This window comes from Paramormyrops kingsleyae, chromosome 8 (assembly GCF_048594095.1).
Source record: "Paramormyrops kingsleyae isolate MSU_618 chromosome 8, PKINGS_0.4, whole genome shotgun sequence".
In the NCBI taxonomy this organism is placed as follows: Eukaryota; Metazoa; Chordata; class Actinopteri; order Osteoglossiformes; family Mormyridae; genus Paramormyrops; species Paramormyrops kingsleyae.
Window position 1 is genome coordinate 11,387,725 of NC_132804.1, and position 27,179 is coordinate 11,414,903.

Here is a 27,179-nt window from a genome sequence, read left to right on the forward strand (position 1 = left end):
TCCAGAAACTGCAGCCTTTTTCTCTCTGTCTTAGATGTTCCTGAACTGTTATATGTTACACACGTTTAAACCCAAACCAGCATAACTCCTTGGTGAATATTCTGAGTAAAAGGCCCGTGTGTGTACAGAACACTAGTGCATGCCGTCGCATGTGTTTATTTAATGTATTTAGATAGAATAACGCGTCACACATCCTGTTTCACAAACTCCTGTTTTGTATACGAGAAAGGAGAATCGGCAGAGAGAGAGAGAGAGAGAGAGAGAGAGAGCAAATGGCCGCCATGCGAACGGTGAAGTAGTATCCCACACAGAGCTTCCCTCAGCACACCACAAGTGGTCAGCTGGAGGCGAAATGATGCGCAGGGTGGCAGGGTGCCACCGTACCGCGGGCTGTCGGCGCCGGACACTGGCATAGGGGGCAGCCCCCCTCCCTGGAACTCTGCGGGAAGCAGGTGCGACGGTGCTGGTGCTGGTACTGCTGGAGGTGGAGAGATTAGCGGACCTCGGTGGCTCCTGGTCCCCCTCCAGCGCTCCCATGCTACTGTAGGACCGATCCTAGCACGAGTGGACTTTAACTCGCCTTTTGTGCTTGAAGACAGAGAAACGCGGGACAGTTTTACACGTGTGCCGCGGACATGACTGCGCGGATCGAGTCGCGATGATAATTATGACTATTATAAGAAAACCGAAATGATATCAAACCCTCGGCTGCGGAAAGGGACCACCAGGCACGCCTGCGTTTCATCCGAAACACTATATCTGAGTCTCCTCGTCTTGGGTATCACATTTAACCTAAAATACTAGTATCGCTTCATTTGAAAGACGACATTTCTGCGTCTTTTTCATTGTAAATAGTATATTATTTTTCATTTCAGAAACTGCATTTGCAACATTTTATATAAAATGTGATATGTCAGGACTGCTAGTCGCCAGACTGTAGGGCACATCAAATGAAAATTTAAAAATCCAAATAACCAGAGAGATAATAGCACGGCTATACGCTATAGGAGGCGCGATCTGAAGGGGGGAGGATACTTCTCGGATAGGAGTTTAAATACTCTGCAGTAGAAACTGCTGCGGAAGCGTCTTCTGTTGGCAAATGACGGCGCTGAAAAGCTGCATTTTTTACATCTCGAAAAGGGATAAGACCAGAGAAGACCGCCTTGTTTTAGTAGAAGGGACAGCAGCAATAAGTTAGAGGATAGAATACACTCATCCACATACACACGCAGTGACGGGGGCGCAGAGGAGTTCACGCTGGGAGCGCTGGGACTGGTCGGACTCCGGCGGGTATCCCCATCACAACGGAGCCATTCAACCTAAATGAGACAGCAGCGCATGCACGCTCGGCTCCCGACAATATTGTGCGCGGATGACCGTATCGCCGGGGCTTTCCGACAATTAATGTATGGCTTCACATCCTATCGCGGGGATCCGTGAGAGGAAGAGGAAGGGTAAGTATAAGGGAATACCTGAGGGATCTGCACACGACTGCGTCGGGAGTGTGTGAAGGGTTTGTTTAGGAGTGTGTGAATACCTCGTCATTCCTCTCTGTACCATAGTATCGGGAAGCGTGGCGAAAACCGGTTAGAACAAGTACATCAAGATCAACAGATAGGACTAGTGAAATAAAAGGCTGTGATAAGCTCTTAAGCAGTTTTTTTTTGTATGATAGACACTTTTTTGGTCCATATTTTTGTTTTCTGTATGGTAGTGGATATACCTTTGTTTCAGGACAGGAGTTGAGATAGGGTTGGATATTTCTGTGTTTGCAAAGGCAACTCCTACTGTAAGAAATCCGTCAGCTTGTAGAACTTGGGAAGCCTATTTCCTGAGAGAAAGCCTTACACAACTGACAGACTTACATAATCTTCTCACCTCACACATTAACATAGTGTATTTTTTCCCACCCCACAAAGGCCCTATCAAGCAGAGCCTCACCACCAATATCTACCCAGTATAGATAAACACAGTGTTCCCATTTCAATCTATTTCTTACTACTCATACCGAGGAAGATTCTCCACAGAATATTCTGGAAGCTGGGCTATATTTTTTCCAACATATTTTTTTTCTCCACTGCATTCCAGGTGTCAGCTTTTCAAGCAGGACCAGAGGAGATGCTGGAGGCTCCACAGCTGCTGGGAGATATTATGTGGAGAGGAGGAAAGGGGAGACGAGGGCTGCAGCGCACTTCCCAGTGCCCCCCGGCCGGCGGCCCCTCTCCCGTACCGTGCTCCAGCAGCTGGAGGGGTGACCATGACAGGAGCAGAGCGTCCCTGCCCCCGCCTCCTGCCCCCGCCTCCTGCCGCACGCCTCCCTCTGTCCCGTGCCTGAGGATGCAGTGCTCATAGGCTTCAACACTCTGGCTCTTCCAGCTCTTTCTCCCACTGCAGCTATGAAATGCTTTCTGGGAACTGGGGTTTGTGGTTTTGAGACGCAGTGAAAACACCGCCCCCCCAACCACCACCACCCAAAACTCACCCCCTCCCCCACCCCCCCGTGATGTTTTTGCAGTAACTGTAGTTCAGACGGTAACTTGGACTGATACAAACGTGAAAATACGCTTGGAAACATAACCTGACCGCCAAACTCCCATTAACCTCAGACCAAGGACAAGTTAGGAGGACAGCCAGCTTTTGCTCTTCTCCAGCCTTCGCTGTACGATTCTTCTCCCCCCCACTTCTTAGTGGGGGGGGGGGAAACTAAGGACTCGCCGCCCGGGCAATCCTGGCCCACGGCTGCAGTGACTTGGAGCTGAGGTCCTGACCATGGAAACGGGCCAGGGCAGCCCAGAGAGCCCAAACCGGGCAGTGGAGTACCTGCTGGAACTCAACAACATCATCGAGAGCCAGCAGAAGCTCCTAGAGACACAGAGGCGCCGCATTGAGGAGCTGGAGGTCCAGCTGGACCGCGTCAACCAGGAGAACAAGGACTTGCGGCTGGACCGCCGGCCACGCATGCCCGACGTCTCTGGCTCCGCCCAGCCTGGCTCCGACGCCGCCCTCCCCACCAACTCGCACGGTGACTCCGCCCCGCCTCCGCCCCTGCCTGCGCGGGAGCGGCGTGGCCACGCCCGGCTCACTCGCGGCCTCTCCTGTGGCTCCGCCCCAGTGGAGCGGGGGAGGCCAAACCGACCCGACTGCTCCGGCGCCGGTCATGCCAAGACTCTCCAGAGACAGTGAGTTTCTCCCACGATTCTCTGCATTGGCTGATATAGGTGTTGGCGACTTTAGGATGCACTTTAACCAGCATTTACACCAGTTTCGTCACAGTTGGTAACTGACAGTTTTATCTGTGTGAAATAATCTGGATTGGTCATTAACATGTATTAGCACCAAGGATATTTATGGATAATTGGGCGCAGGAAAACAATGGGGGTTATTTCAGAAGGGGTGGGGGGTGTTGATTAAGTCATGGCTGTGTGTGTTGGTGATGAGATGAAGAGACTGCACAGATGTCATAGATTTACCAAGGTGTCCATCGAAGGGTGGCATTTCAGGAGTATACGATCTGAAAGGGGCACAGCAGGAAGTTTATTTCAGGAGGTTTACATGTATGTGGGAGGCCCTTGCGGTTTGGGTCTGGGAACAAACTGTGTTCTGATTGGTGGATGATGGTGCCCATCTGTTGCTTTCTGTTTACATTGATTTGCCCACGACCTGATTTGTCAACTGGGTGAGAGCGGCTGCTGTTTGTGCATGCGCTTGGAAAGCAGCCAATCACAGATGTACACTGCGCTCAAACTTTGACTGTATGCAAACTATTTTACCGATTACAATCTTACCTGAAAAAAAACACACTAGGGAGTGTTTGGAAATATTTTAATACTTAAAAAAACAAACTGATTAGGAGATATCTGTGGATGTTTTGGTGTTTATCTTAGAGCTGGGTTTGTGACCTGGATTATGTGGGTTAACTGCAATGTTATTTTGTTTAAAAGCCATGCTAGTCACATGTTCTGGGGGTCTGACTGCAGCTGCATGCTTTCATTGGTTAAACTGTCAGATGGCCTTAGGAGGGAGAGCTGGGTGTGTGTCCTACAGGCATATGCTCAGGCTGACACATAAGGAGCCCCACACTCTTACTAGCTGCCAATTATGTCATTTAAACTGAGCTAATGGTTAGCATGGTGGTCATGCCCCCGTCAGCTGCTGGAATCCTGTGTTCAGCCTCTCTGTTGTGGCTGAACGCAATGAGGGGGTCAGTACCTCAGTGGGGTTTTGATTATGTGGCTGTTCTCCAGATCACTGGGACCTTGCACAAGGGCCCAATGGCAGCATCAGTCTGTCAGCCGTGGAGTTTGAACCAGCAACCTTCTGAGCTGCTGGAGGAGTTGGTGTGTGTGATGTTCTGTGTGTTTGCATATGGATGTGGGTGGTGCCCTTACCCAGGATCAAACAGAGCGTGAGAAGTGTAACAGCAGCGTGAGACTTCCATTGTCAGGCATCTGTCAGCAGTGCATGGAAAACGGTAAGGCTACCCTTATGCTGTGTGGGCTTCATGTGAGAGAGGGAAAGAGAGGGGGGGGAAAGAGGGAAAGAGGGTAAAAGAGAGAGAGAGGAAAGTAAGAGGGAAACACACAGAGCGTATAGAGGGAGGGAAAGAGGAAAATAGATAATAAGGAAACGGGCAATGTGAGATTGAGGGAAAGACAAAGTGAGAGAGAAAGGGAGGGGGGTAGAGGGAGGGGGAAGAGGGAACTAGAGTAAAGAAATAGAGGAAAATAAGAGGGAAAGAGAGAGTGAGTATGGGGGAAAGAGAGAGAGTGAGTATGGGGGAAAGAGAGAGAGTGAATATGGGGGAAAGAGAGAGAGAGAGTGAGTATGGGGAAAGAGAGAGAGAGAGTGAGTATGGGGGAAAGAGAGAATGAGTATGGGGGAAAGAGAGAGAGTGAGTATGGGGGAAAGAGAGAGAGTGAGTATGGGGGAAAGAGAGAGAGTGAATATGGGGGAAAGAGAGAGAGAGAGTGAGTATGGGGGAAAGAGAGAGAGTGAGTATGGGGGAAAGAGAGAGAGTGAATATGGGGGAAAGAGAGAGAGAGAGTGAGTATGGGGGAAAGAGAGAGAGTGAGTATGGGGAAAGAGAGAGTGAGTATGGGGGAAAGAGAGAGAGTGAGTATGGGGGAAAGAGAGAGTGAGTATGGGGGAAAGAGAGAGTAAAATAGAGGGTAAAGAAAGGGGCAAAGTGAGATTGAAAGAGAGGGAGAGGGGATAGAGGGGGGGAACAGAGGATAAAGAAAGAGGGAAAGTGAGATAGAGGGGAAGAGTGAGAGGGAAATGGTGAGGGGGAGTTAAGTCCCTGAGGAATTATTATTTGAATTAGGCGGCAGGTTGTAGAGGCAGCCTCACACGACTGTCTGATAACATACCTTAACAGCGTCAGAACAAAGGATTAAGGTGAGCTGCAGAGGACCCGACTCTTCACGGCTAAGAAAAGCCTGGCAGAGTGTGGCGATCTGCTGAGAGGGGCCCTGGTGGAGGGGGGGGTGTGCGTCCGTGTCCTGGCAGCCCAGTGAGCCTTCGTTCCCCATGTGGAACATGGTCTAACAGTGAGTGGGGGCGGGGGCGGGGGCGGGGGGGGCTGAGGCCACAGGCCCCTGGAGTGGGAACAGCTGCAGCTGGATAGTTTGACAGCCCTGACTGACAGGACTGGATTAGGACTTCCACATCATTAGGAAGCCACAGTGCATAAAGGCAGAGTGAGGAAAGACAATGGCATCAGGAGCAGAGAATCCGGTCCCTGCATTTACCCAAGCGTGTTCCTGTACAGTGTCCTGCGTGTTTTCTGATATGGTTTCCTCTATGATTCCTTGTCTCTTTTTTAGTACAGTTTCCTGTGTGCTTTCCAGTGCACTTTCCTCTAGGTTTCCCTGTATGGTTTCCTAGACATTTTCCTGTATGAGTTTCTGTCTGTTCACCAGTCAGTTTTCCTGTGCTTTTTCCATTACAGTTTTTTTCGACAATTGCCACATGGTTTCCTGTAGAGATTCTTATACAATTTTTATTCAATTTACTGTATGATTTCCTTTCCAGTTTCCTGTGCAGATTTCTGGATGATTCCACTCTGGTTTCTGGTATGGTTTCCTGTATGATTTCCTTTCTGTTTTCCGGTACAGTTTCCTGTTCAGGTTCCCAATATGATTTCCTCTTCAGTCTCCTGTACGGGATTCCTGTATGACTTCCACTCTGGTTTCCAGTACAGTTTCCTGTCTGATTTCCTCTCTGGTTTCCAGTATAGTTTCTTGTATTTTTTCCTCTCCAGTTTCCAGTACAGTTTCCTGTCTGAGTTCCTCTCTGGTTTCTGGTACGGTTTCCTGTCTGATTTCCTCTGGTTTCCAGTACAGTTTCCTGTCTGATTTCCTCTCTGGTTTCTGGTACGGTTTCCTGTCTGAGTTCCTCTATGGTTTCCTTTATGGTATGTTGCCCAGTTTTCCTAATGGTTTCCTGTTCTTAGCGAACGTAGCTCTCATGTCCCTTTACCAAGCCAGTTGCTTGTGGGTGGATTAGAAGCAGGTTAAACGTGTTTGTCCACTGGTTTTGCAGGGCTGGGGGGTGGGCAGTGGCAGAGGAGGAGGTGCGGGAAGCGGTGCGGTGTACGAGTGCAGAGAAGGCAAGTGGGCGGGAGGGACAGGGAGGGAGATGAAAAGGCATTGAGGCGCAGCACGGTGCTAATTATGCCATTGTGTTGGGGAGAAAGAATAGAGTGGGAGTGTATGGGAGAGAAGGTGGGGGTGGGGGTGGGGGGGCAGCTGGTACCTCACAAGACTGAGGGCGCTGGAAAGGGTTTGCACATATTCTTTGGGCAGGGGGGGCACAAGATGTGTGAGAGAGTAAGACAGGCAGATTGTCTGATTGACTGTATGTGACACAGTGTGCAAGTGTGTGTGTGTGAGTATATGGCTGTGTGTGTGTGTGTGTGAGTATATGGTTGTGTGTGTGTGAGTATATGGCTGCATGTGTGTGTGTGTGTGTGTGAGTATATGGCTGCATGTGTGTGTGTGTGTGTGTGAGTATATGGTTGTGTGTGTGTGAGTATATGGCTGTATGTGTGTGTGTGTGTGTGAGTATATGGCTGCATGTGTGTGTGTGTGTGTGAGTATATGGTTGTGTGTGTGTGAGTATATGGCTGTATGTGTTTGTATGTGTGTGTGAGTATATGGCTGTGTGTGTGTGAGTATATGGATGTGTATGTGTGTGAGTATATGGTTGTGTGTGTGTGAGTATATGGCTGCATGTGTGTAAATTCACATTCACATAATTAAAGCCTTTTCTCTGAGAGCCCTGCCAGCCATCGGAAAGTGAGAGCGGCTCCCTCTCCACCCATCAGCAGCTCACCAGCTTACCTTTAAACTTCTTAGTAATGATACCGGGTACAAATAATGGGAAATATTTAAAAAGCATTAAAGTGTAATTTGCAAAAAATGTAAAAGGACATTTCTGTTCAATCTGCTTTTTCATAAATCTCCCCCCAGCAACTAAATACATAACCTATTTGGAATGTTGATTTTCAGCTTAATTCCAGCCAGGATTAAGTTTTGTATTTTAAGTGATTTAACTGATTAACATACCTGATTTTAACCTTTGTATCAATTTTACCCTGAAATGTGCGATTAAACCACATTGGAATGGTGAATAATTTACTTAATTTAATTACTGGGATCAAAAGAATATATATATACATTTACATTATAAAGACTATATATTTAATATGGTAGTATTGTACTTTACAATGTTGATATCTGTATTGAAGCAAATCATGAAGCAGTTTTGAAAACAGCCTCAGTAATCATGTAATTGTCTCTAAACCGTGTTGGATTCTGGATCAGTCCATTCAAAGCAAACAGGATTTTTAGTTTCACTGGGGAACATGGGTGATTTAAAACATACCTTTCTGCTTCCGTCAAATGCTTTTCAAGACAATTTTGTGTGACGATTTGTCTGTGTAAATTTTGTCCCCGTATCGGTGAGCGGAGAGCAGGAGAGAGCGGAGGAGCGGACGTCTTTGCGGAGGAGAACCAAAAACTGTAGCGGTGTGGAACCCCGAGAAGCATTGCCTGCTCTGTCCAGCAGAGCCTGGACACCGGGCCTCAGATCCCCACGGGGAGGCAGAGCGACACGGAGGCAGGGAGACAGACTCGGCGTTCCGCCACGCTGTCACGCCGAGCCCCCGGGATGCGGGGCTATTTGCAGCACTTGCGCTTGTGGGAATGTGGGCGTGGGTCTGTGCTGGTTCGCTGTGCCGCGGCTCGCCCAGATGTCAGCGGGCACAGTGCACGTTGCTGAGTCGGACTCGTGCTAATGCTGCAGCTCCTTATCCACGCTTCACATCCAGGGCAGCTCAGGCTTAGTTAAAATTCTTATTTGGGCAGTATTGAGGCAACAGGGGCTCCTTGCGTGGAATAACCCTCCGCTTGGCCATGCAGTGATTAAGGTCCATTTCTGAGGCTCCGCACGACATGGGGTGTCGGGGACCCCTGACAGTGACTTTCACTTATCTGCTTATTTGTATTTTGACCGTAACACTTGCTGGATTTTCCAGCTCACAGCGACCCGCCATGTGATTGATTCTCCTGTCCCTCCCCCCCAGTTCCCTCTGCTGCCCATCCCCCCAACTTCCTCCTGACCCCCCCCTCCTCAAATCTTCCTCTCCTTTCTCCCTTCATCACTCTCCCTTTCCATCGCCCCACCTTGGTCATCATCATGCAGGTTTCCTGCGGTGGGGGGGGGGGGGGGGGGCTTCAATACAGATATCAACATTGTAAAGTACAATACTACCATATTAAATATATAGTCTTTATAATGTAAATGTATATATATATTATACTCCCTGACCAAAATCTAAATGAGGTTTATAAAAGGGAAAATGAGGTATTTTAAAAGTATGCACTATTTTTTAAATTGTAAGCATAAATTTGTAAATGGAATTGTGGATCCTCTGAACTGTACATTTCTGAAGTGTAGGGACTGTTTGTTTATTGTTTTTTTTTTGCTTGTTTATTGCTTATTATTTGTTTATTGTTTTATTTTGTTTATTTTTTCCCAGTATCCCTCCTCAGTCCAGTTGCGCTCTTTTCCCCTCCTTATATCGGACCGCTGTCCTGCATTTGTCAGAGAGCCAGTGTCAGGTTATCTTACTTCTCAGGCTGCCAATTGTTTGCCGTTATCCCAGACAGCTGTTCACTGATTGGAGGAACAGAGGCTGGCTGCTCGCTGATTGGAGGAGCAGAGGCTGGCTCCTTGCTAGCATCCCAAAATTTGCCTGACAGGTTGTTGGGAACATGAAAGGTGGACAGTGTCCATGTTAGAGGCCCAGTCTCGGCTGTGGAGTGTCACACTGCCTTGGCTCTCTGTTAAGGGGGCCAGCTGTCTCCGGTGGAGGTGAGGGGGGGCTTGCTCTGCGCCTGCTGGTGTTTCCGCTCAGCCGCCCTCCGTGTAAGAGCTGGTCCAGCAGCTGAACCCTGACCAGGACCTTCTGCAGCGTGCTTTTAGAAGCACCGTCCCTGTCGTCCAGCTCGACAGTTCTGTGCAGGTCTATGTGACATCGGTCTATGTGACATCGGCCCAATCATTGGCTAGTATTCAATGAAAGGCAAAGAGTGTATAATTAATGAGCGGTCAATCCTTGGAGGACTCAGAGCAGAGCCAAATCCATCTGCGTTGATTCAGAGGGTGCAGGGGAAATGAGCGTGTAAGCAGCACACGATGTGTAAGCGGTCACACGCGGGCAGGAACGCTGTGGCCTTTCCCAGCCGATCGACCGGCTGCCTGCTTCTCTAGAGGGATCGCAGGGGGTCGAGGCTGCTGGATCAAACGGCCGCCCCGTCACAGCTGTTCTGAATGGATCTGCTCTCGGCTTCGCTGCGATCCTTCTGCTCGGCTCACCTTCGATTGGCCGGACCTGACTTTAATTAGTACTGTACCTGGATGACCTAATAACTGATAACGCTCTCCCATCCTGCAATAACTGTCATGGGTGTTGCAGTTCTGGGTGGGGATGAGCCTTGCTTCCCTTTGCTGGGGATGTCAAGGCCCATAATGAACCGTGACGGGGAACACCGCTGCCTGACACGTGTGTTTGCATGTGCTTGTTCACAAATTTGCCTCTCCGTTGTGATGTCATGGTGTCTAAGGCCTTTTTCTTTTTTTTTGTTATTGCCAAGATACATGGTTACACTTCTGGAGGTCCTCGACCCCTCTGCACGCCTCTGGCAAAGTGACGATCATGCAGGACAGTGACTGAGCACGCGGGGATAAATGCGGATTCGGGGGCGGGCAGCTCCTGGAACAGAGTCAGAGGCGAACGGCCGAGGCGGAGCTGCAGATGTCTGTGCAGAGACGGCACTAGCATTTGCGACGCCTGTCAAACAGCAGGCAGGGAGCAGTCACCAGTAATGGAGGGGAATAAGCCAGAGCCTCTCCCTGTGTGTCGCTTATGTGACAGAAAGCGAGCAGAGATACCGAGAAGTGGGGTCATTACGCACCGTGATTCTTTGAGGTCTGGTATTTGGTGCCTAATTTCCTTTTAATAACGATGCTCATGCAGCGTTGAGCACATCGCATTTCCGGTCCCGTCCCTTGGGACTTGCAGTGCGCGTGTCATTTCCTGTATGCATTCGTTTTGTCGGGATCACATGCTGTTTTCTCTCGTGGGATCTAACTAACTGCCGTTGGGGATCGATATTCAGTACTAATTTCCTTATTTTCATGCATCACAGTCATCTGCCTATGATCACGGTCCTCTGTCTCAAGATTTAAATATCTGGCAAACATTAAACATTTATGACTGATCTAATTATTATGATGATAACCCTAAATTGTTACACTAGCAATTATCCTATCCAATAGACATGGTGGATCATAACAAGCTACCTGGAGGTGGTTTTGCATGCACGGCTGTTTGGGATTGTGAGCTCGCCGTAAGCGAGATTAAACCACCAGCGCACGTTCTTCCTTGTTTTGCACTGGTGGTGAACTCCTAACCCCCCCCAGGGCTGTCACTCCTGAAGGTATAAACCCCCCTATCCACCTCCCCTGGGCCCCCCAGCTTGTAGCACGGGCATGCCGACGCCGCCTGGGCCCGGCTTCGTGGATGAGCAGCCACTTTCCGACGTCAGTGTCGCCACGCTGGCGGCGTCTTTTCCGGAATGTTCCCTAAAACTCCATTTGACATGAGTTTGTTTCCCGGACACTTTTCGGCCAGATTAAACCCGCTGTATAATCTGCCTCCTCCCGCTGTAGTCTGGACGTTGCCTCCTCCCGCTGTAGTCTGGACGTTGCCTCCTCCCGCTGTAGTCTGGACGTTGCCTCCTCCCGCTGTAGTCTGGACGTTGCCTCCTCCTGCTGCCGTTATGAGTCAGAATCTATCCAAATTGCTTCTGTCTTACAAACACCCTCCTCTTTTTCCCTTTTTTCTCCCCTCTCTCGTTACCTCCATCTTGTTTCTCTCTCTCTCTCTCTCTTTCTCTCTCTCTCTCATTTTGTCCATTTCCAGCAATTATTAATCTTTTGTGTAGAAATGTTTTGAAATGTCGGGGTGAATGTTTCAGCGGCACGAGCAGGCACGTGTACTTTGGTCCGTGGGTGAGCGTCCGTGGCGTTAGAGTGTTAACGAGCATCTTCAAAACACAATATTGCCTAGTGAAGTCCAGCCTGCATGGTCAGTGGTTGGTGTAGTTTCTTATGCACGGGCAGAAATGTTAATTAAAGGAGATACCACAGTTAAATCGCCTCAACAAAGGAAACAACATGGCTTTACTGCAAACAGCATAGCTGCAATGAGAGAAATGGGACCAATTAAAAGCGAAAAGGGCAGCACGGTGTTTTACAGCAGCTGTGCTTCGTCTTCAGTGTTGTGATCCTCTGCATTTTCATTTAAAATAGTTTCCGTTTGTTTATTACCTTGGCTGTTCGAAGAAAGCGAAGAGTGTCTGCCCTGCTGTTCACACAGACGAGGCAAACATCGGCTACAAAAAGGCCCCCGGTCGTGCGGCCTGCAGGTCATGCAGGTGAGGCAGACATACACGGTGAAAAGGTCCATGACTGTCTGCCCTTCAGTTGATGCAGGCCAGGCACACATTGGCTGCAAAAAGGCCGCCAGTCATGCGCCCTGCAGTTGCCACATCCATGTGCCGTTTTGCTCCTGACGTCAGCCCTTTATTTTCTCGGTAAGTTCCTCTTCCCTTTGCTCTGAACTTCACCTTCATGTGTCTCCAGCTGACACACCTTCCTAAGTGAAGGCAGCCTCGTAGGGCGTCATCCCCGCTTTAACAATCTACACCAGTCTGTACACACCAAAGGCACCAGGAAGCTCGTGATTTGGACGGTACGGCCGCAGCAGATGTAATAGAGTCTTTGAAATTCCACTGCGGTGATGCATCTCATGCAATGGAGTGCTTAGCTATGGCAGATGACTGTAGAAGGCCCATTTGTAGAACCTCCGATGGTCCGGAACTGGCTTGGTTCTTCTTGCATTATTTTTTGATCTTTGACTGAGATGGATCTCATTGTAGGTCCTTTGAAACCATTGTTGACTTGGTAAGCTCAGTTAGTGTAGATGACCATGTGGTCCCAGCAGTCAGGTCTTCTGGTGACATGAATGGCATTCCGTAGCTCCTTTCCCAAGACACCCCTGCTGTCAATGTTCTTGTTTTACTAAATTATGAAAACAGACCTATGCCTGACAGCAGGTCCTGCACATTGCAGTCGTTTGCTAGTTTGATGGTCATTGAATGTTTGACCGAGTGTCTGAGGCGTTACCCACAGATCGTTTGCTTGTTTCGTTTTCCCTAAGTCGCTTCATCAATCCATCTCCAAATTAATGAAAACGACAGTTTGCAAGCTTGTCGTAATACCATTCCAACTCATGCAATCATCACCCTCTAGGTGTCTGATATTTGCCATAGCTACCTGTCGTTTTGGAGGGAAATGTTCTTCGGAATTGCTGTGTTCTCCTGTTTCCTGAGTAACAGGAGTCTCCTGGTGTCATTTCTAATTTCTCATTTAAATTTTACCTACCTACTATCTGCTGTAAGTTTCCTTGTAGAGGATTCAGATGTTGGAAGAAATGCAGCTGAGCTCCGTCTCGTGTTTTACGTTGTGGTGAATGTCAAAATGAAATCTTGCTCGCTGATGTCATTCCAGAAGATATACCTCCTCCTCCTGTGTCCTCCTACGTTGAGACTCGTGTGGGGGATCGGAAGCTCAGTAGTTTTTGTCATATCTCTGAATTCTGGAATCAGGAAGTTCATACTTACATAGGAGGAAACAGTTCTGTGTTTGTAAGTTGCCAAATGCACTGGGTTGCATAGTCGGTTCGTGTTGATTTAATGTAGTGAGGTCCAGGCAGCGATCCAGGTCCTGCTGAAGCAAGCTTGGCCATAGGAAACAAGTATAGACTTATAGATCTATGTGCTTATACATAAATAATCATTTACTCAAAGGCAGTAAACCATCCTTTTAGCTTTGAGGTGGTTTATTTTATGGGGTGTTTGATTTCTTCTGACTCATAATCGTCCATCTGGTTTTCTGCAGTTTCATGAGCAAAGTTCTCCAGTTTCTTAGGAACCATCCAGTCCAGCTTCTACCAAGGGGAGATGTTGCCCAGTTTCAGTTCAGGTTGTCACATGGCCATTATTTGGTGAGAAAATGGAGACGCTGAAGGAGCAGTGGAAGGAGGGTAGCTGAAGTGCTGAAAATATGGTTTCTGTAAAAAGCGGAGAACATTCCCTCCAGTGGTTGCAGCCTGTATTCCTTCGCCCCCATGATACCACCCACGTTCACCTCCTGAATAAGCCATCCCCACGGGTTCCTCTCCTAGTCGAGATCTTCACTCACATTCTCTTCTCACTCATGAAAAAGAAATGAAACTGTTGAGTTGGATCAACGCAGGGAGTGGCTTGGTCAGCACATCAAAAACAGTTTAAGCTTTTGTCAAAGTTTAACTAATGAAACAATACTATATCTATGAAATGAAAATCATGCTTTATTTGCCATTTGCTGAAGTGAGTACAGGTGCAAGGGGCTCCAAGCGCAGGGACTATTGGCGTGTGGCACTCTCATTGTTTAGGGCCTTGCTCTGGGGCCCAACGGTGGCACCAGTCTGTCAGTCTGAGGACTGGAACTGAGCACTTCTCCAATCATGGGCCTGTTGAGCCAAAAACCACCCCCTGACTTGCTGGTATTCCGCCTTGCCACTGCCCATAATGCACAGGAGTATTGTGCTGCTCTTAGGCTCATGGGAGTTGCTTGGACCCATCTCCTTTATAATCTGATTGGTTATCTCTCTGGACCAATTGTTTTTCGTTCTGCCCTCAGAACATTTTTGTGTAAGTAAAACTCCCACAAGCTGCTCTTTGATTACTGCATTTAAGTTTGGTGTATGTGGAGTTTGCATATTCTCCACATCAGTATGTTGGGTTGTTCCAGCCCCAGTTCTGTCAGTGTTGAGAGATTTCATCACCTTGTTTTAGTGTGGTAGTGCTGAACCGACGTGGAAATTTTGGCTGATGTCGATGACTGATATATGTTTGTCTAATATTACAGATACCAATAACCGGTATCAATGACTGGCTAATCTCTGACCTCCACAAATCTGTAGCGAATCTGGTGTCAGTGGCGGCAGGGCCAAACAACCCATTAGGCGCCCTAGGGTGCTAACTTTCTAGGGGAGGAACCATCCAAGACACAGTGAAATTGCCTGGCTAAGTCAGCAGCCCTAATAGAACCTGAGCCCTCAGGAGTGCTGGCATAGAACAACCACGTGATGTCAATTTTATATCCCATTTTTTCAAGCCCCTTGGTGACAATCAAAGTAAGACACAGCATCAGAGCTAAAGACATAACTACTAAAATAATGGAGATGATCGCACTGGACAATCAGCGGCTTTCCATAGTGGAGCTCATTCTTCCTCACTACAGTCTCCCAAGTCAGCACTACAGGGCTGGTTGAAGCCCATTTGATAGCCTTGGCAAAGGTAGCAGTTGGCAGGGGGCGCCAACCTTCACTATGGAAATCCATCATCCTATTATTTTATTAGTTATGGCGTTATCTCTGGTACTGCTAACTTTGAATCTTGACAAACATCTATGTATTAGCTGGCAAAATCGACCAAGATTGATACATCGGACTGATGCCTATGTCTTGGTTTGTAACGCACATACCGATATGCTAACTAAGATATGATGCATCTATATTGTTTGGATTAGAATGCAGCCTCAGCTCTCTGTGTGTGGAGTTTTGAATGTTCTCTTTGTGCTTCTGTGGTTTTGGCTCTAGCCCCTTTCTGTGCCTGTGGGCTTCCCTCTTGGTCCTCCCACAGTCCAAAGACATGCAGCTGAGATGAATATGCACTCGCTCCTTTGTTCCTTTTCCTTGTGGCTTCAGCTCTTGATCCCTGAAGACTTAGCTAGAACCGGACAGTAGGTAAAGCTTTTCGAAGGGCCATCTATGTGTTGTGGTGTTTCTTGATTTCCAGGGTAATCATCATGCATTGGTCAAATCTGGGGCACAGAGCATTGCCTGGTGTAACAGTACCTGTCAGGGAATATTCAGTGTACCAAAAGCAGCTATCCCTTCTGTTACTGTGGCAACTGCTGCCTTCATTTGTTAGTTGCCAATAGCAACACACATTGTAATGTAAGTCCTATTTTGTTGGTGTCTATTAAATGTGAATTCAGGAATCCTGTGAGCTTCGAGATTGTCGGTTGCTGATTTTTCTGTTCGGTACCAGTGCTTTGAATGAATAAGGATTGGAGGGGACTGAATCCCTGTTGCTCTGTTCACCAGGTGCTCTTCTTAACATCTGTTGGTTTATTAAATAACACAGGAGACCTGGTGATAAAGGGACGTGCTTATTAAGGCTTATTATTTCCATATTCCAGATGATGGCCGCCGGTCATGATTTGACCGTTGGTCACTATGAAGAAAGATCTTGTAATAAATACGAACGTTTTTGTTCTTTGCCGAGCTCAGCTGAATGCACCAAAAAGCTGCAATTTTAAAGGAGAAAAAGAATGATAACGAGAGGGAGGACTTTGCTGGACTGGCCTGCTGTGCTCTGCAATTTTGGCAGGTTCCCCAGAAGCTCATAAAACCAGTGAGGTGGGGGGTGGGGGTCAGTGGGAATCCTGCGTGCCTCTCCTCTGGGGGGGGAGGGGGGGCGGTGGGGGTCACTCTTCCAGGTACTTTGTCGGAATGAAAAGAAGACTGTTGTACCGCTGAAGAGGAAGGCAACGTGCATGCATGCCAAGGGCAGATAAGTATCACTATATGCCATGCTCTATATAAAATTTAAAAAATTCATATATATATATATATATATATATATATAGAGAGAGAGAGAGAGAGAGAGAGAGAGAGGCTGTTGTAGGGTGGTGTGCAGAGTTGGCTGTTGTAGGGTAAGGTGTTGTAGGGGTTGGCTGTTGTAGGGTAAGGTGTTGTAGAGGTAGGCTGTTGTAGGGTAAGGTGTTGTAGGGGCTGCAATAGAAGTCTTTGTTCTCTGAAATATCTTTTCTCATCCATCTCATCTGCTTCTGTGCCTCTGCATTTGTGGTGGCAGGAAGCCCAGAGGTACAGAGAGTCACGAGCAGGACGATTCCCTGACAGGCGGCTATAAAAAATGCCTCCTGCTGCCAGTGACGCGGCCGATCTGCCGCTGCAGCGCCTCACGCGGCGGGAGAGCGCGTGACCTCACATGTGTCAGCCCGCGAGCCCACACACACAAGCCCCCGCAGTTGCCGTGGAAAAACGGTGGGCTTTCGCAGGTGCCTGCGTGAAGAACAGCGTGGGCGAGAGCGACGTGGGGCGCTTGTGGGGGTAGGCTGGAACGAGGGAATGGGAGAGAAGCGGAGGACGAGGGCTCGGGGAGAGGGGGATCTCGTGAAACGGTGTGCAGTGATGCCATCTGACAGGGAGATGGTCTGCGTTTGGACGGACAGCTACTGCCTTTCGGTGAAGCCTGTGCACATGGGCTTGAGGGAAACAGGTTAGGTTCTTACAGAACTTTGCAGAACTTCACCGAATTGGCTGATGGGTGTCTGTGTAGCACCTAAAATAAACACCCAATACACCCACCGGAGAAGAGCTGCCCAGTTTCAATGCTGAAACCGAACTTTCCCAAAGCAAGTTTTCACAGATGACGAAATGGGAGGCCAGGGAGTGTCGAGACGCCTCCCTTCTGTAATGTAGATACCTCGCTTAAAAATCATCTTATTCTGCTGAGCAAAGATTTTATTCTCGCCCCAGAGAGCCAGCTTGTCTTGTCAGGCGTGATCAGCGGGAGATGACTTCCTTAATGAGCACAACGCCGGCCGCATCATCCGCTGGCTTGCTGGGGCCGTGCTTACACCTGAATCCACGCTGGCCTTCGGACCGTGAGGCGGCGTGCCGGTAACACGCACCACATTGCACGACAGGGATGTTCATCCTTTGCAGTGCAGTTTCCTAAACTGCTCATTCTACGACCCTATTCTAAAGTAAACAGCAGAGATTTGCTCTCAGCTGTGATGGAGATTCTCTCACCTCCTTAGCTCCTTTCCCAAGACATTGTGTGTCTGCTGACAGTCATATCCCCCCTGGCCCCGCAGTTAATATTTAAGGCTGGCTCCCAGTGTCAGAACCTGTTCATGTGAGAGAAGGTGAGTGAAACACACCATAAATCCTACAGAGAAAATGTTGCACGATGCTCAGGAGGGCAGGAGATAGGGTTGCTGAACGCAGGCTATGTAAAATAAACAGGGCTGGACACAGAATACCCCGGCACCCCTCTGATGTTCTCCGCGGCTCCGCACGCCAGCACGCAGCCCTCTATAACTAATTGACACTTCTGCTACCTGCATTGTGCTCAAGAGGACATATTTTCTGTTTCTGAATATTTGCCGTTGCTAATATTCTACCAGGAGATGGCTGTAGACAGTGTGAGGGTGAGGCTTACTGAGGCATTCTGGGAATCGTTGCAGCAGTGCGACTGTTGTTATGCAACGCCCACGCTCACTGCTGGTGATGGGCACGAGCGGCAGAGGACTAACCACCATGGCTTTGGGGATGCGGGGAGAGGGTCTATAAAGGCGGCTTCACCGAATCCACATTAGAGCCTCCAGGTGGAGATATATCTCAAACTGAAGAGCAGGTAATGTTCAACACTGAAGAAGGATAATGGTTCTTTCTATGCTCAAAAGTGAGCCAATGGCAGACTCACATATTTTTTCCTGGTTCCCAGTGAGGCTTGCTGCCTGTTTGGATGCTAACTTAGAACACAGATACCAAACCCTGATGTTCTCCGGTTTGGTAACAGGGAGGGTTACAGGATGAGGCCTTCTAAGAAGGGATCCCCCTACATTAACACATGTTCATCGCGGGGGGGTCTCATGCACTCTCACACATACCCCCCCCTCCCCCAACAGACCACTCCTCCTCTCAAACTGGCTTGTCTCCCACCCTCCTCACCTTCAGCCAACGTCTCATTCTCATTGGCTGACTGGCACACACCTTCTCTTCCTTCTTCTGGCCCATGGCTCTGCTCTTCTTGGCCCAGACTCTGCTGATATCTTTCCTCCTCTATCGATGCCCCCACACTGTGTTTGTTTACTTGTCCTCTATTGTCTGTGATCTCTTCCTGTCCTCTGCTCTTCATGTGTATATGCTTGGCCAGCTCACGCTCCCCAGTCTGACCTGTGTGTGTGTGTGTGTGTGTATGTGTGTGTGTGTGTGTGTGTGTGCCCGTGGCCACCGCTCGCTGTCCCTTTTCTGCCCACGGTTATGTTTTTCTCCAGTGTCACGGGTGAAGATATCACAAGGGTAATTATGGTTATAAATAACCAGCCCCCCTGATGCGGGTGCAGTGTTATGAGATGGTAACACTGAGACAGGATGATCATTAGTCAGGTTATGATAACAATGCAATTTTAAAGCGCATTTCTTAAAGAAAGGGCCGTAAGACCTGGAGCACCTTGGTGCCAGCAAACCAGGACGAGATTCACGACAGGAACATGGAGACGTCGCAGAGAAAAGACCAGAAGAAAAACAGACCATTGGCCATCAGCATACGATGCACTTAAAGCATTTGGCTCAGCCCAGAGCCTCTGCATGGTGCGACCCAAACCACTGAGAGCAGAAGCCCGGAACTGCTCCTAACAGAAAGGGTTTAGGCAGACGAAAGGTGAAAGCAATGAGAGAATGATTCCGATTAGGACATTCGTCACAGGAACAGCTGGCGATAAAGTGCTCCTAATGAATGCAGCGATCAAGAAAACCTGACAGTGCAGGCAAACGGCCACAGGAGGGCGGTATTTTATACCCCGTGAAAATGATGCAAATGCCTCCGTTTCTTAGCGTAAGCTGCCGTGAAAAATGAGAATTTTGAGATTACATAAATCAAAAATTTGGTGTGGGCACCCCACACTGTGCCTCCAGATTTTTTGTACAATGATCACATATCTGAATAATTATTAGATATTGCCCCAAATGTCATGTGGCCTTTGATAGACTGGAGAACACCATGCTGGCTCAGCAGAGGTAAAGAATACTTTATTGCATAAACTAGACTTTGGTACTTCGGTCGTTTCCAGATAAATGAGGCAATTAAAGACAAATACAAAGAAGCCAAGCACAGAACCCAGCGATTTACACAGGACAGTGGGCTCGCCTTGTCAGCCCCGCTATTGGGGCTGGGCTGTGTTCATGTATCAGGCAGGATAGTTAGTGCCTTCCCCATACTCACTCCCCATCTTATGCTATGACTGTTAAACATTACTTAAAATATCTGCCAGTGCCCAAGTCTGGTCCTCCAAGGCAGAACCGGTACCAGAGAGAATGTGGATTGTAATGTATGTAAAACTGTTTTTAAATACTGAAGTATTAGATTCTCACCCAGCTAAAAATGGCCATATTTTTAATACTTTCTGCATTAAAAGCATGCTGCTGGCTCATCTGCTCTGGGAATGGAGTTTATCAGGATATTTGCCTGTTTCTGGACTTACACAATAGCTCGATTTTAGCAGGGAGTTATGTAACGCCCTGTAAAGGTGGGTGGTATCTTTAATCTTCAGCGATTCCTCTCACCTCCTCATTCTGAGCTGTCGGCCTGCCAGCCTGCTAACTGCTCGTGTCCAGCACAGAGGCCTCGCTCACTCGACCAGGGTCCGTCCCGAGGCCATTGTGCTGCCCCAAATGCTTCTAAGCCGTACGGTCAGCGGACGGCATCGGGGCAGGGGACTGATGAGTCAGCATTTCGGAGTCATTCTGAGGCTGGGACCGGCGGTCTCTAGCGGGCCACTAGCGGGGGATGGGTCTCCGCGCTAAGCCAGCCTAAAACCTATTAGATTGGTCCCCAAAAAGGCCGTTGTTGGTGCATCTCTGAGCTTGGTGAAATTCCCAACCAGGGATAAAACTGCAGACTGTCTAAGTGGCTTGTATGAAAAGATGAAGCTTTGGACACCTGACGTTACTGTTCTCTTGTTTATCTTCCACGGGCCCGCACTGCCATGTGGCCTCCTGTCCTGTAGGTGTCACTGTGCTCGTTTCAATCTCTACTCCGTGTATTTCTGTTGTTAATGTGAGTGTCTTCTTCTGTCGTCCCTCTCCCTTGACGTGCCGGTCTCTGTCTCTCTCTTCCTTTCTCTGTGTCAGGTTGTCCTCTAATTCCACCCCTTGCAATCTAACTGCCACCAAAGCTTCTGCCACTACTGCTTCCTCCCTACTTCACCCCAATCTGACAGCTAACAGCCACTGCAGGCATCATCACTGCAGCCACTCCAGGCCCCGTCTGTCCAGGTCGGCCCGCAGCCCCCCCTCTGCCAAGCACACGGAGCAGGCAAGGTAAGGGCCAAGAATCAACCCCCAACCCCCCAACACTATAGTGCCCCATTACCCAGGTCACAGTCTCCCCCTCCATATCTTTCATTACAACTCTGTGGACCAGACAAGAAGCATGCAGTGCATCTCCCCAAGGCTGCCGCACATCTCCTTCCACCTGACTTGGGTGCTGGTGGCTTCTGTTGTCAATGCTGAGGTATTCGACCACCGTCCCGCACAAGGAATTTGACGAATGGCAGATGCACACCTCACCCAAAGTGGAAATGGTTCCCACTGCTCGGGAGCCAGATTTCCCCAGACCGAGCTGATGTCCCAGTCAGCCAGGGACCCGCCATCCTTGTCACACATGGCGGATTCTCTCAGCCCCAGAGTTTCTTTGGATCGTAGCGGATGCCTCCTTAGACAGCATCCATGCTAGTACTAACTCATCAGTGTGCCGATTCAACCTGAAGCTACTAAAGGATCAAACGGGTACCCCAATCAGAGCAGCCCCCCAATCAGAGCAGCCCGCCAATCAGAGCAGCCCTGCAGTCAGAGCAGCAGTGAGACGCGCTCAGACTCTGCGGCGGCTCTGTGCCGCCGCTCTGCGTCGGTCGGGATGAGGAGATGGATGAGTGCCTCACAGCTGAAGGGGAGCAGAAGTGAAGGACCACAATCAAAGGCACATTCATCACTCCTGCATTTATATTCTAGGTGTTCCTTTACCCACAATGCACTGCATGTGCTGTGAGACTGAGCCAAAGAAACCAGACCGGGTCTCATTTTGGAAAACGCCACATGCACACAGCTCCCACACCTAGTTACACATATTTACCCATGCTCACATATACCCTAGGCAGGTACAGTTGTATAGCTTAGACAAGCATAAACACACACAAACACACACACACAGCTCCTTTCCATCCGTTCCCCTGTGGTCCTGCTCTTTCTCCATCTTCCACCCCTGCCCTCAAACCCTTATTTGATCTGCATGCTCTTGCTTTGTCCCAGAGATGCCATGCCTACACAAAGAGCACAGCTTCTATGGTTAAAAGCTGCCCTTTTGCGAGCGCTGAGTGCTGTGAGTGGAACAGGCTGAATAGCATGTCAGACACCTCCTTAGTGATGAGCCTTCCGTGTTTAAAGGGACAGCCGAGGGAAAAGGGAAGGAATGTGGCTCTCATTTCGATAACAACATGGCAACACCAGTATCTTTGTACTCCACATGCTGGAACAGTTTAGCAGCTATTTAAAAAGATCCCACTTCCATTTTAATATGGTCTATGTGAGATCCAAGCCTAATATTTATCTGGCAAAGCAGTCTTTGTAGCAAGCCTGACACCTGGTGGATAGTGAGATAATATAATATTGAACGTGCAATATATAATCAATAATATAATCTACAATAAAATATAATGTAATATATAATGTATAGTTACATTTTACCTCTTGACACTTAATTGCCGTTTGTTTTACTGTCTGCAGATGTCAGTTTGGATTTAATAAATGGGGGAGTAATACAGTAACATTATTTATGATCCGGATACTCGGACAGGTGGTAGCGTAGTGGATTTAGCACAAGGGTGCTGCTACCTGCAGAATTCTGCTGTTGTACCCTAGGTGGGGGACCTAAAACGGATATGTAAAGTCAAATGCCATAAGTTGCTTTTGACAGCAGCACTTGTTACATAAATAATAACAACAACAATAATTATTACGATGATGTGTATTTAAGAAGGTGCAATTTTTGGTTGTGAATGAGTATTTTTGCTTGGTAAGTTATTATTTTGGACTTGAGAAAGCAAAGGTATTTTATTCTGGTATTTTATTCGAGGGTGTGTTTGTTTAAGGACGGAAAGCCTTTTTTGGCTTTTAAAATAAAATTGTGGGCATTGTATTCCAGGCAGATACACTTTTACTAGATGCCCCTGTTATCAAGGTTCGGTTACTCCTGTGATATTTCAGTGCAAAATTTTGTACAAATAACCACAGTGTTGTCAGAAATTTACCGACTGAAAAGATGTGTATCACTGGTAATGGAGATCTGTGGAGGAAGGACATTCTACTGGCTGTGAGTCATGGATGCTCTTCTGAAAGTAGGATGTGAAACAGGAGAGAAAGTGGAAAGTCTGCGTTCCAGGTCATCAGGAGATCTCGGCACCGATTTCTTGGCCAAGGATCAGATAGGAACTTTGCGTTGGCAGGAAGCTGCTGGCCGCTTGCTATGCATGTCCCATTTAAGGTTGGTTTGGAAGGCTACTGAAGCAGGAGGCCAAGGTAATGTGAGAGGAGGTCTCAGTCTTCACCGTAATCATTCTGAATAGCAACATACAGATGACGCGATAGCTGAAGTGCCTATTCAGACCTGAACACCTGGCAGAGTGTGTTTCATAACGATGTTCATTACTAGGTTTGGGCGAACCAGCTCAGCTGTGGTTCCTTTCTGCTGAAAGTGGTGTTTTCCGGTTCAGAAAGAACATCGTAAGAACGTCTGCTGAGCCTCTTCTCAGCTTTGGTACTTCAGTGCCACATGGCAGTTATGAAACCTGGACATGAACCTCTGAATGAACAGCAAACCAAACATGAGCAGAAATCTAGGGTAATAAGCACAGTGTGTCCCCTCACCCTGAGAATACCGTTATTTTGGCTTTCATAGCTTGTCATTGTGATCACTGCTGTGTGATTGTGATACAGAACAAGATTGCTACCCATGTCCATACACCACGATACCCCTGTGACATTACTGTAGGCCACTTGCCACTATTGTGATCTCCCTCAAACGATAGAAGCTCAGGAAAGATCCTAAGGCTCTTTGGTTGGTCTTCATACACGCTGAGCCCTTGTCTGCTGGATTTAGCAGAAACAGGCTGATTTCTTTTCAAGGGTGGTGTCCGTCCTTCAATACCCCTGAGCTCTCCTTTGTTTATGAGGTTGGAGCATGTTGTTACGGTGATTCCTGAATGGGTATGAAGTTGAGAAGTAAACGTAAGAGCATAAAAAATGGGATATCTTCTTACGGTCCTCTACTGAGTTTCTACTTTACTCTGTTTTTTTTTTTTGTTTATTTGTTTGTTTTTCCGCTGCCATCTGCTCAACGTTCAGCTTTTCTCTGTCTGTCTTATTCATCCTGTGTCCATCTCACTTCTATCTCTCCCTGTCTCTACCCATCCCTGTCTGTCTCTCTCAGAGAAGAGGAAGATGATGACATCGTCCATCAGTTGTGTTGCCCCACCTTCAAGTGCAGTAGTCCCTCCTCTAGGTAATCAGCAGATCAGCTACCCCCCCCCCCCCCACTCTCCCACCCACCAAGTTATTCCAGCCAATCACTTTGAGCAGATCACTATGGCCAATGAATAAAAGCTGTCAGCCGACCTTCTGGACAAAGACTATTGTTTATAGATCCATGAGACTTCAAGTACTAATGTTACTTGTCCTTAAGTTTCCTCCAGTTATTTTTAGTCTCCTATTAGCATCAATGTCCTTCTCCCCTAATTACCGTGGTGCTATTTATCCAGGTTTTGTCTTGAGAGAGGTACAGAATAAATGATATAAAGAGAAACTCCCCTCGCAAAGAGATGTTCTCTTAGGCAAAATGTACCTCAGATACTGTGTATTATTCAGGCCTAAACACCTGGTCCTACTGTTTTTGGTCAATATTGCAGTGAGTCCTCTCTGCTGGAAGTGGTGTTTTCCAACATCGATATGTTCTTTTATGGAGAGCATGACATCTGGTGCTGTGGAGGACCCTGACCCTTCTCATGGCTCTCCAGTTTTTTCGTCTTCAATCCTTTAGGACAGGTGCGGGATGTGAACACGAACCTGTGATATCTAATGACTTGATGTGACTTTAAACATCTCGGATGCGCCCGGCAGCGTTCTGGAGACCCTCCGCTCCAGGAAGGGCCAGATTTACTAAGAGATGCGTCTTAGGGAGCCGCCTTCCTGTCTATTTCATGTGCAGATGGGCTCTTCCATCCTGACACAGAAAGGATTGGGAAGCAGCTTATTTAGCATAAACAGAAGCAGTGAAGATTGCGTTGCTCTGGCTCTGATCACCCACAGCTGAAGAAACTGTCCTCTTTGAAACACTGATATTCCATGGTGTCACAAGTTAGACAGCAAGAGCATATGGGCCAACTGACGATGCGAGACACAGAGCTCTATTATCTCAGAAATCCTGCATTTGTGAGTAAAGGAGAGACAAAGCTCTCTGGTAACGACACATCTATCCATAAGTCTGTCTCTACTTGTATCTGTATCAACATACCTCTGGCAGTAACGTTGTAGTGAAAACCCCCAGTTAAGCCTCGGCATAGCATTGAAATTTGAGTCCCCTTTATTATGGATAAGCTGATTATTCTTGCTTGTTCAAAACTGTAGTGTACAGTAGGTGACATTTAGATATTTGCGGCGTTTATCACGTCCGTGAAAATCGAGCAGGCATTTGCAGAGCTCCAGGCGGAGAATCCGTGACATTTACATATCAGCCGCATACTGTAGGAGCGTTTCTGACGTCACGTAACTGACGGTTCGGCATGATCACGGCTTTCAAAGCAGCGACACACTTCCTGACGCTGTGTCAGTTTGAACAGCCATTGCTCTCATTGTATATGTAGCAGTTGTGTAACATTGCAGTATCGTAAATATTTCACTAGGTGGCATGGTGGTTCAGGGGGTGGCACTGTAGTTTCACAGTTCTGTGGTTGTTGGTCCAAACTGCCCTTTCTCTGTATTGTGTGGGTTTTCTTGGGCCACTCTGGTTTCTTACTGCAATCTAACGACATGCAGTTAAGCTAAATGGTATTTCAGCCCATTGTGTCTACATATTTGTGTGCCTTTGGATGGATGGGCATCCAGTCTAGGGCGTCCCCTGCCCTGTACTGCCTGAAATAGGCTCCATGTACCCCTGTGACACTCACCAGAATAATTAGTTAGAAGATGTATGGACAGATGTACGTGCATATGTTGTTATTTCAATTTGAATTATGAAATTAATTCAGTCAATAGCTGAAACAAACCAAACAGTTATTTATTGAAGATCTAAACCGGAATGAATTGGACAGATGCTGTGGCCAGAAATCCGTGCCAGAGATTCTGCAGTTGGAACGCTTACACAAGGACCGCTTTCACTAATAATAGAAGACAATGACAATGACAAAGTCACTGATGTTTCTAGGCTATGGAATCGACTGACAGTGTTGAAATTGCCCTAATAGGAGCGATGAAGGTGTCCAGTTACCTCCAATCAGATTACACGGAGTGGAGAAGGCTTGCAATTTAATTGGTCCAGATTTCGCCAGCATCATGGGCAGAGCATTTGGGTAGCTCAAGATCTATGAAACATGGAGGCTGTATCTCCAGCCCTTCAGTTTTTGCTCCTGAATCCATTTAAGAAATGCATGTACAGGTAACCCAGTCCACCACTCTGGGGTTGGAGGGTCTCCCAGTGTCATTGTCTGCAACGTTTTGTGTTGTTGACCTGACTGGCTGTTGCCATTGTTTATGCTGTACATGCGACCAAGGTAGTGCTAGCTAAAAATGCCACGTAAAATTACTGAACCCCACATGCCATTCTCTGGCCCATCTGATTACCTCCCTGTGTCCTGGACATACAGTTCTGCACGCTTTACTAAGGGTAGGTTGTACTAAAATGTGGAAAAGAGTTTATGGCACAAAATGTAAAGTCAGAGAAATAAAACATACAGTATGTATGTGTAAACTGTGTGCTAGACCTCAGATTGTGGGCTTAAGAGTGGAGAACATGAGCTTCTATGCCATAAGTATGTGTATTATATTATTATAGTACCCCATCCTTAATAAAGGATCATGGGATTCTGAGTAAAATCATAGCTAAGGCAGGAGCATGAACAAGGCTTAGAAAAGTGATGTGGCTCCATGATGTGGCCTCATCCTTGAAGAGTCAAATGAGAGAATCTCCACACTCAGTGTAGTACATACGTGGTGCCAGCAGGTGGTGTATTTAATTCATACATGCATGAAGCCAGACTAGCAGGTATACTGGTGATGAGCATTAGCCCTGTATTCACAGAATCTTGTTTGAGGTCTTTTTCCTTGAGAGGGTTTATATCGTGTTGAGATTTCTGGACTGTTGCTGCTTGATAGTGTCAGGGACAGCGATCTTGGCAAGGAGACACAGAGGAGTAACCTAAGGCCTTCTTAGGGAGAACACAGACAGAACTGAACTTCCCAACCTCCAGTTTTCAGACTTGTTTACAGTTATGTTCTTCAAAAGGTTCTGGAAGACAGTCTCAAAGGCAGGAATACAGTTACTGAAGGAGAATTAAATCAGTCATATCTGTCTTTCTTCAAGGGAAGCCAGGTTCAGGGCTCCTCTTGCATCTGAAGAGTGGCTTTTTGGGCAAACCTCTCC

The 27,179-nt window shown here is 47.7% G+C and overlaps 1 protein-coding gene across 5 annotated transcripts in view; it reads left to right on the forward strand.

Annotated features, from left to right (window-relative positions):
• Positions 1 to 264: 264 nt before the first annotated feature.
• Positions 265 to 27,179, forward strand: part of iqsec2b (IQ motif and Sec7 domain ArfGEF 2b) — a 50,106-nt gene continuing 23,191 nt past the window's right edge. For 2 of the 5 annotated variants that reach the window (XM_023837479.2, XM_072715214.1), the window contains exons 1-4: positions 265 to 1,454; positions 2,089 to 3,179; positions 20,624 to 20,812; positions 23,976 to 24,047. In XM_023837479.2, coding sequence (XP_023693247.2) covers positions 2,770 to 3,179; positions 20,624 to 20,812; positions 23,976 to 24,047 — 671 coding nt within the window. In that variant the 5' untranslated portion in view covers positions 265 to 1,454; positions 2,089 to 2,769. The remainder of the gene's footprint in view (positions 1,455 to 2,088; positions 3,180 to 20,623; positions 20,813 to 23,975; positions 24,048 to 27,179) is intronic. The other 3 variants (XM_072715209.1, XM_072715210.1, XM_072715211.1) reach the window with 3 other exon arrangements.